The 9,832-nt window shown below is 40.6% G+C and overlaps 1 protein-coding gene across 7 annotated transcripts; it reads right to left on the bottom strand.

The window, feature by feature from the left end:
* Window positions 1-437: 437 nt before the first annotated feature.
* Window positions 438-9,735, bottom strand: LOC111833184 (tudor and KH domain-containing protein). 7 transcript variants are annotated; one of them, XM_023791170.2, is made up of 17 exons: window positions 9,468-9,732; window positions 7,824-7,981; window positions 7,608-7,699; window positions 7,240-7,429; window positions 6,934-7,073; window positions 5,167-5,476; window positions 4,497-4,660; window positions 4,240-4,415; window positions 4,062-4,126; window positions 3,686-3,837; window positions 3,410-3,526; window positions 3,273-3,327; window positions 2,954-3,111; window positions 2,374-2,825; window positions 1,844-2,154; window positions 1,497-1,571; window positions 438-1,031 (listed from the first exon to the last, which is right to left on the bottom strand). In XM_023791170.2, the coding sequence occupies exons 2-16, from the start codon at window positions 7,948-7,950 to the stop codon at window positions 1,516-1,518; spliced, it is 2,565 nt and encodes an 854-aa protein (XP_023646938.1). In that variant the 5' UTR covers window positions 7,951-7,981; window positions 9,468-9,732; the 3' UTR covers window positions 438-1,031; window positions 1,497-1,515. The 7 variants fall into 7 exon arrangements, with proteins under 7 accessions (XP_023646938.1, XP_023646937.1, XP_023646934.1 ...); XM_023791169.2 differs by having other exon boundaries at window positions 1,844-2,822; window positions 9,468-9,735; XM_023791166.2 differs by having other exon boundaries at window positions 1,844-2,825; window positions 9,468-9,734.
* Between the last annotated feature and the right edge of the window lie 97 nt (window positions 9,736-9,832).

A 9,832-nucleotide genomic window follows, 5' to 3' on the forward strand; every position in this document is an offset into this window, starting at 1 on the left:
AGTGTTTTAAATGCATGTGGACCAAATATAACCCACATATTAAAAAGGATGACGTTTTGGAATCAGCACTAAATATATAGTGTAATCGAACTCATTTTCACTGATTTTTAAAATTATATTTGTGTATACAAAAGCTACTACAGCGCAAGTATCACGTGCTTACTGAGTGACGTGTAGTATTTCCTATCGTCATATTTTATTTTAATTAAGTAGTGAAAAATAGTTGCCGGGTGTCTTCCAGTTTTGATTATCCGTTTATCAGTAAACAGCTTCATAGGGTTGGTTCACTAGTTCTGGGCTTTTTAAATTTAAGTGCAAAAAAATCAAACTGTTACAGCCATTTATAGCCAGGATGCTTAGAGACTATAAACACCGGTTTATATCAAACTGTATGATGTAATTCCACTGCCGTGATATTATCTGGTCTACTAAATAAATGCAGTCAAATATGTAAACACTTTATTACTTAAAATTAAATAACAGAACAAACGTCGACCTTAACATGTCAGCCATATAACAAACAATTTATATTAGAGCATGTTCATATATATTCAATATTGAAAAACTATTTTTTTGTAGAGTTTTGCTATACTAACAAATGAAATGTTTGATATGCACAAAATAGGGAATGAAACTGCAAAGAACAATTAAAGCAAAACAGACTAAGTACATTCCTTTTTTCAAAGAAAAAATGTAACAGATTTTAGTGCACAAAATTTAGCGAGGGAAAACTGGTTTTACAGAAACAATAACACGTAGCTCTAGAGTCATCCCTGTACTTGCAAAGGAAACCTAGTACTGACAGATTCTGCAAACCTGCCATGGACATTTACTGTAGATTAGTTCCTGGCATATTTTTCAGTACACAGTGCAAAGAAGGGACAGAGCGGAGACATTTTGTAAATATTCTTTGCATTACTCCAAGTTGGGCTGGTTTAGGCCCAGTGCTTAAGAGGACTGCAGGGCTAAGGTTACAATTCCAGGCAGCAGCAGCAATTTATAAATAAGGCAGTTGTGTGAAGTAGGATGCACTGGCAAGAGAGGGAGGAAAAGAGAGTCACTCACAGTATTCTTCTGATGATTCATTACAATACCAGGTTCAGTTTAAGGGACATTTCACAGTCAGAACATACAAATACTTAGATTTAAACAGGCAATGAACTTTAAAAATACACGTTCAATATACATTTGTATTCAAGAAACTGGCATTTGATTGTTTTTAAAATAGAAAAAAAAATGATTGATTTAATGCATTCATGTTTCATTACATATAATGGCAGGAAAGTGTGAATATTTTTGGAGGGCACTGTAGTTCCAACGTAATAGAAAATTAATCACACTTTGCATCTGTATCAAGGATTGAATAGTGGATAAACAGGGCCAATTATTTAACAAAGTAGCTTGAGTCTCATTTCATAAAGAAAATACCAAATTATAATAAAACAGTAGATAGCAATGCAAGTAGCCAAAATATACAATACACAATAACCCCTTACCAATTTCTTTGGTTTGGTTTCACACCAAGTCCTCCCCAATGACATCATCCATACTACCTGAGATCGAGGCAACTTCTAAAACATTTATAAGAAGGGGGGGGGGGGGGGAGATTGGGGGTTAGAAAAAAAGGGGGAAAAAAGGTTGAAACAAGATACAGTTCTCGCAAAAGTTCTAAAATCAAACCTCTACCAGTTTCATCTACAATCATGACTACACCACCACAACACACCTATACCCAAGTGTTATTGCGAAACAAACATGGTGAGAAGCCCCAACTATAAAGCCTATACCAAACTTGCATTTTGCATGCACTATAGATTAATTTTTCAGGCCCCTCTTTTTTTACCTGAATTCAGAGCTGAAGCACTAGTGTCAGGGGGGTTATTATACAGAGAGCTACTCCTTTCTTTGCAATGGAGTGGGGGTCTCACTCCAGTTCCAGACTTCTTTTCTTGGCTGACAAGCATGTATGTGCTGGTGTCTCCTTCTGTTGAAGTATTCAAGCTTTGCAGCTGAAACTGCCAGTATGATTCCACACTATGCAAGGCTCTGGTTTGCTCAAGCTCCAGAACATCATGGTTTCCCAAGAACTCCTGCTCCTCGGAGGCAGTAACTCCTTCCTCGGTTCTCTCATTGCCGGACAACACCTGTTGGAACCTACATTCCACAAAGTTTTCATCTTTAGCTGGCAAATTACTTCTTACAGTTTTGATCTTTTGGCATGGGAAACCGCTGGTGTGTTCTTCAAGGCTTGGACAATGCTCCGATTCTTCTTTTACTTCTACTGAGCAAACATGAAGAAACCCATTGGCTTCACCACAACTACAATATTCACTACATGTTACGGCAGCTGTCACACTTGGTTGGGCGACAGACCTGGCATCGTTCTTTTGTCTTATCACTTCCAATCTCAATAACTCTGCCTCTTCCCCATCACTGTTCTCAAGACTCTCAGAAAGATCCAGGCTATGAGCACTGAGAAAATCTGACACTGGAGACTCACTGTCTGTCTGGGAATGGCAGGACGTAGACAGGCTTGTGCTTAAAGATAACACAGTGGAATCATCTGAGGAGGACAGGTAGTACCAGACACTGCGAATTCCACTACTGCTACTGCCCTCACTGATATTGCTTTCTGAAGAAGAATTCAAGCCAGCAAATTCAGGGCCAGAAGAAATGGAAAACACATCCTGCCCATCATCAGAACTGCAGTCTCCAGAGAAGAATACTTCATCGGATAAAGTCAAGGAATTGAGAACAGAGGTCATGACCTCGACACAAGGGGAAGAAGTGGTGGAGGAGCTTGAGAGCATGTCAGGGGACACCTGCTGTGGAGAGGAACAGTGTTGGTCTTGCTATGCAATCACATAATTTTTCTGTATTCTGATGGATGAATAACTCCTGGCTTGAGAGCAAGGTTGGAAGACACCCCTATCCACAGTATGTTCATGCCCACCTGGGATGGCGTGGAGTCCCAGTTGCTTAAGGAATTCATTAATAGGATACAAGAACCCTGGTCTGCATCAGCTTGTACAGTTTCAAGCGGCTTAATAAAATTAAAGGAAAAGCAACTGGCTGGTTTCTTCATCACATTGCCACATGGATCCATAAAACCTTAAAAGACATGCATTATACATATAAAGCATAATGTCACTGAAAGAAATACAATTACAAAAATCCTACATTTATTGCTTTCCCCACATCCAATATGTCTATTGGAATAAAGTGAATGTCCTTGCAATGAACACCCCTTTTTGCACATCTGGGAAACCTACCTGACAAGCTGATGCAGGAAAGGCTGAGCTCTGATGTGACTCCAGTAACATCATCCTGGAAATGAAGGGATAACGATGACCATATTTATCTCTGTATAGACATTCTGCATTTAAGGTCAATCCAAGCTGCCCCTCACCAGCATCTTCTGCAGTGAACCCGGGTTATCTCTGGTACCCTTGAGCCCTCCATCACCCAAGTCAAGGCAGTGCACGGCATGTCCCAGTCGGATGAGCTCCTCACCCACACCCAGCAGCTAAAACGAGAGGAAGGAGGGTCAAAACAACAAGATTTCATGAGAAACCTAGGCTCAAGTAACACACAGGTATAAATGTCGATAAGTGGACCTTATCGAACAGAATATCTGCAATCTCTCAAACACGCTTTCAGACCCCTTCTTCATTACGTCACTGACCTTGCCATGGCTGCTGTCATAGAGCTGAACACTTGGCCAGGATGACATGTCAGAATGAGAGTAACTGCACAATTTAGCAAGAAGTGGTTTCCACTGAGCACAGTAAGTCAAGCGGTCAAAATCATCAAGGGCTTCCTCAGTCCATGACCCCCCTGTAAAAGTACCAAAACAAGCACATGGTGGACACATTGTTCCCTGCATGCACTCACACATGGTATATGGTGTTAGCCAGCTGTGACCTATCTGTACACAGTATCCTTCACTTCCTGTCTTCTGCCTTGCGTTTCTGTTTGGTGAATTGCCTTTTTGACATCAAGTTCAAAATCTCTAGGTAGCACATGAGTTACATGGAAAAAAATAAAAATAAAGCACATACCTGCTGGACTTACTCCTGCTAAACTACATTCAATGGCTTGGAAGGGAAGGCTCAAAAAGTCACTCCTAAAGAGATAAGACAGCTATGTAAAAATACAGCTTTGTTTAAAACCTTAAGGTGAAAGTGTCTAAGGGCATAGCCTGTCTATAAGGGTGTTTGAACCTATATAAGCTCTGACCTCATGCTTCTGAGGCTTTCTAGGGAAAGCTCGCCATTGTCACCATAGTCAACATAGTAGACGTCCACCAGGCCAGACTCCAGCACACTCAGTACTCTGGCCCTGTTCCAAGTGCCATGGTTCCGATAAGGGGCTGCCACAATGTCCCCCACCACTACTTTCTCCACTTTCAGCTCCTGGGGCAACAAAAATTATTACCGAGAGGTTTTAAGACCACAAGTATCACCAAATTCAGCAGAAAATTGAGTCTCACTCACTGCAGTCCCAGTGCTGTAGAAGCGGCCCATTTCAGCAGTCAACTTGTCAAGCTGTAATGATCGCACCCCCAAAATCTGGATCCAGAAGTGTTGTGGGTTCTCAACTGCTGACACATATACTTCCAAGTGTTCATCTGGCTGGAAGCTCAAATCCGGACTAGGGACTAACAGGAGAATATTTGCTTAGGGTACCATTTCAGTTTTGAGGTTTAAATTATTAAGATGTACAAAAATAGGCACAAGGCCACGAAGTAATCCAGAGTTGTTTCATTCTTAACCTGATCTGATAATAACCTGATATCATTGCAAGCAATTTATATAACTTGAAAAAAAAAACAAACAAAGAAATAGATAACATGTGCAACAGTAAATTGAAGACAAAACATTTTTTTGCACAGACTAGATCGGGGTGGGCAATCTTATACGCAAAAGGACCGGTGTGTATGCGGGTTTTTGCTGCAACTCCCTAATTAGATGACTAATTAGAGGACTGATTCGCTGAAGAGTCCTCACACCTGGGTTTGAACAGCTGACCTACAGGTTATCCCAAAAACCTGCATACACACCGGCCCTTTGCGGATAAGATTGCCCACCTCTGGACTAAATAGTTAATAATGAATGAGAATTGAGCGCTCCAGAATTAGAGCACTTAAATCACTGAGATACTTGCTTTCAAATTTGAAAATGCTCTGTGGAGACATTTCTTGAGTGTCTTGTTCCCCACTCTCAGTTATGGATTGTTCCTCTGGTATAGGTTTAGATGCGTCTGGAGGCTCCGTGGTTCCATTGGGAAGTACCATCTTCTGGCTTAAGGGGTCTTCCTGAGCAAGCTGAAGTTCCACTCCATTTTTCTCCGATTCTGGCTTTGCTTCCTTCTGACCTTGCGGTTCTGAGGGGCGCCTCTTGTGGCGTAGAGCGGAGGACTGTGCTATCCGTTGCCGGACCTCCTCACTCTCAGCCACCTTTTCCATGACTAGCTCCTGAAAGACAACCAGTCCATTCTGTAAACTGTCAGCTTCAATAATTAAATTAAAACTGCAAATCAAATATAGTAAGTTCATCTTCCAACTACTTGGATGGGATGCCAGTCCATTACAGGACACGCATGTGTATGTTATGGTCAGTTTAGATCAGGGGTGTCCTAATGTCAAGTAGGTTTTCTATTCTACCTGGCTTCTGGTGAGCCACACCTGTTCTCAGGTAGGACAGAAAATGTACTGGACATTAGCTCTCCAGGACTGGAGTGGGAGATCCCTGGTTTGGATTCACCAATTCATCTTATTGCAGGTTTTCAGATTTCAGAAGGACACTCATCCAAATATGGACAGAACACCCAAACTTCAATCAGAGCCAAAAGCAGCCAAACCCTGGAGGACTGATGCCACATCAAACCATACAGCCAAAAATACTAGTGTTCATACACGTGCAATTTCAGCTAAAAATAAAATCGAAAGTCTCTCTCAGATGTCTCTGATAGTATTGCAGAACCTTTGATTTCCATAAATTAGTATGACCCTTTAAATAAGAAAAATAAAAATATAACATCCCGATTGAATTTCATATTAAGACATAAAATGTGATAGCCTTTGGTTATAACAAGCACAATCAGGCCAGTCATATAGCAATCAATGAGTTTCTCAGACCTCTGTACTGGAAGTCTGGTCATCTGCCCTAATTCACTGAGATTTGAATGCTGCCTTCTCCCATCTGCTGCTTTTAAATCACAGGTTTTAAATGGAATTTAGTTCTGGACTCACTGTTGCTGCCTTCAATCACTCAGAAGCATGACTTTTGACAAAGATCCAGCTTTCTGACAACGGGTTGCATACTATCCTCCGAACTGCTTCAATATTTTCCTGGTTTCATGATATCTTACAATTATTTAAGGCACCCAAAGCCAGAGAAAACAAAGAAACCCAAAAAACAGCACTAAACCTACACCATGTTTGCTGTAGAGAAAGTGTTTTCTATGAAGGCTTCAATTTAGTTTTTTTTCCTTGTACATAAAGAAATGGCATGTTTACCAGAAATCTTATAGCATATTAAGACGCATTTTTACAAATTTCTGCCAGGATTCCTTATGCTTCTGTCAGAAGTGGGGGTCCTTCATAGTTTCCTTCTATACATCTCTGTTTCATCAAGTTAGTGATGCATAATGCCCTCAAGAAAAGCAGAATCACCTCTTTGAAATTCAAGGAACAACAAAAAGGTGCCAATGATACTGTCCAAGCCATTTAGGATATCTTGGATTATGAGTTAAGAACTAATAAATGACTTTGCTTTTGCAATTTGTTTCAAGGCAAATTCAAGCAAATGTATATATAGATACCACAAGATTTTTGGAAGAAATTATATATTCTGATGCTCCTCAGGTATTACATCTGTTTGGCCACAGATGAGATAACAAAATAATTGATATAACAAGAGAAATTCTCACTTTGGCATGATGCACCTCCCGGCGTATCCCTGTGATGGAGACCCTGGCCTTCTCTGCCAGGGTACTGTCCCGATCTTTAGGACAGCTAATACGAGCACCTGAAGTCCGATTTATCAGCTTTAAGGACTCCCCTCCACGCCCTTCAGGACACAAATGTGTATTTAACACTTGGAATCAAATGTTTTTATCGCAATGTAGAAAGCAACAGCAGGTCATTTTGATTTTATTATTATTATTATTATTATTATTATTATTATTATTATTAATTTATTTATTTTTATTTTTTTTAAATGGGGCACGCATTACCTATGATTCGTCCTAAGGCAGTCTGGGGAACCTCAAAATCTTCAGTTATGACCTCACAGTCAGAGGCCAGTTTGTCCAGAAAACACTTGGCCATCAGAACCTGGTGAGCTGAGCCCTGAAGCTGAAAGGAGACACTGTCACCCTTATTCTCTGACAGAAGCCTCACTTGGGCACCAGACTGCTGGGTCACCTGTCAGAGAAGAAAACAACAGAAGAAGAAATTCACTGCATTTCTTCAGCTTTAATTACAGAACCAGCACCAGTGTACTAAGCCTAATACAGTCCAAAATAATTTAAAACAAGACCATTTTGAATATTAAAGCATCAGAGCAATAAAACTGAGTTAAATTATGTTATGATGAACTTACCAAGTCTAGGAACGAGCTCTGATGCCTGGCGATGGAACGGTAAACTTCCAGAGGAACTGTCAGTCTGGTCTGCTCCATACTCTCCCTTTGACCTAAAGGGTAGGACAGGCACCCACATGCTACAAACACATCCTGCTGCTACTATTTCCCCAAAAAGCTTCACATCAAAACGGCTATGTATAATCCAGGAACAGCTTTAAAAGGAGTGCAACTTACCATTGCTACTTGTGAAATGACGATAGAGGATATAGCCAACCGTGGCCCCAACTGGGAGCCCTAAGACGAGGGCCACCTTCTTCCCAGAGCTCAGGCTGCTCCAAGGGCCCTCCCCAGATGACTGCATGGCTCAATTTGCGTCAGAAAGAAAACAAAACCTGCACAAACGAGTTAAGCTCAGTGTCTGCAATAATGAGTTTTCAGATCAAACCTCCTGAGAACATGAAATATACACATTTTCATGTTGAGAGATACCACAGCTTCCCAACTTTGCTTCATGGCTTTATTGACTAAATGGTGAAAGGTTTATAGCTTTTGCGCACATTTTCATCCACTTGTGCGCTCTGCATTATAACTTTTCCAGAACACCAGGCCATTGTGAGCCTGGAGCCTCTTCCAGGAAACACAGGGCACAAGATAGGGGATACAATGGACGGGATGCTAGACCACTGCAGGGCACGCACACAAAGAAATTATACACTTTGGGGATTTTGAGAATATTACTAAGATTTCTGAGATGGTTTTTGGACAGAGGGAGGAAACTTAAGTCCGCAAAGGAAATTTGCATGAATGTGCGGCAGGGGACAGTAGTGTAGTTCATGCTATGGGCAATTTAAACATCACAAAAGCACATTAGTGGGCTGTGAGAGGACGATGAGCACAAACATGCAGAGGTAAATCCCACAAGAGCATATGTTTAAATTTAACAACAATGGCTCCCATCTCTATCCAACAGGTCACTCAGTGGTCGTGCAGAAGATGCATGGATTCTTACAGCCTATGCTTAATCAAGTTCTTCTGTGGAATTGTGCGTTCTTGTCTATGAAGGTGAAATCTGTTTTACCACTTTAAAGAAAAAAATGAATGTTTCCTCATAAAAATACCTACAGCTACCCCCCGACCAAACTTAGTTCAATAATAACAAGACAGTATTTACTTAACCGTCAGCAAATTACATTCATTTCGCTTTGGGGGAAAAGTGGGAACTGCGTGAATAACTGCTTGTAATTGTTTATTTTTAAGAAATAAGGAATACGCAAATCTACCTCTCTTCATCTTTAGAAACACTAAATATGGCGATCAATGAATGAATGAAGCTTCAACAACAAAAAAAAGAACAACCGGTAAGCACCTGTGCTTAATGATGGATTTATTCATTTAACAGTTTTACAAGTAGTGAGGAGCTTGCTGTTATTTCTCAGTTTTTGCGAAACAGAAACAACCGAACATAACATGCCAATCTAAATGAAAACGTGTGAGAAATAGGTGGGGGAGCCGAAATTTTAAGTCATGCGATTTTAGTTGATTTGGAAAATACATTTTGGCGTTATACGTTTGTTCTCAAATCACGCCGTTAGCTCGTTAGCTCACCAAGCTAGCGTATATTATAAAACGTTTAACCTGAATAAGATATTTATTGATGTAAAACAAGCTAGATGCGTAGATGCTATCTTACAGCTTGAGCAGGAAGGAAACGACAGGTACATCAAAGTAATGCAAGGAAGAGTCTTCCGTTATATCACACGCACCGTATTAAAGCAATGTAGGACCCACACTAAGTCACCTTGACATTCCGATAAAAGGACGAAACGTAACACAAACTAAACACCCCTAAACCGAAATCACATTCGCAATTATACTCACCCTTGATATACTCTTTTGACGTAAGATGACTTAAAGCTGTTTTGCGGTCCCCTGTAATGTTTTTTTCAGCGAACGGGCTATGTATTTCTTACCGATTGGTAAAAAATTGGTCATGTGATTAAGACAAGCCAATAATATTGGAAATTGCCGCGTTCGCTGTAAAAATAAACCATCTCTGCTTCTTTCATTGGCGGCCGTTGTCCATCGTTTGTTTTCGTTGACCAATCATATTTGTCAGAAGCCGCCAAACCTTTCGGTTTGTGCTCCGAAGATCCAATGAATAGCGGCCTTATAATTTTTGCGCCGCACGTGGCTCCCTCAGCATTTCAGGATCCCCAATAACCGGCGAAACACCTGCATAAATA

The sequence above is a fragment of the Paramormyrops kingsleyae genome, chromosome 5 (assembly GCF_048594095.1).
Source record: "Paramormyrops kingsleyae isolate MSU_618 chromosome 5, PKINGS_0.4, whole genome shotgun sequence".
NCBI lineage: Eukaryota > Metazoa > Chordata > Actinopteri > Osteoglossiformes > Mormyridae > Paramormyrops > Paramormyrops kingsleyae.

What these genes read in the sequence shown, in the direction of transcription:
- LOC111833184 (XM_023791166.2), bottom strand. Translation starts at nt 7,950, where the DNA reads ATGCAGTCATCTGGGGAGGGCCCTTGGAGCAGCCTGAGCTCTGGGAAG. An exon ending in GAGCATTTTCAAATTTGAAA is followed by an intron (nt 4,661 to 5,166) that starts GCAAGTATCTCA and finishes TTCTCCTGTTAG; the next exon opens with TCCCTAGTCCGGATTTGAGC. An exon ending in ATGACAGCAGCCATGGCAAG is followed by an intron (nt 3,527 to 3,685) that starts GTCAGTGACGTA and finishes CTCTCGTTTTAG; the next exon opens with CTGCTGGGTGTGGGTGAGGA.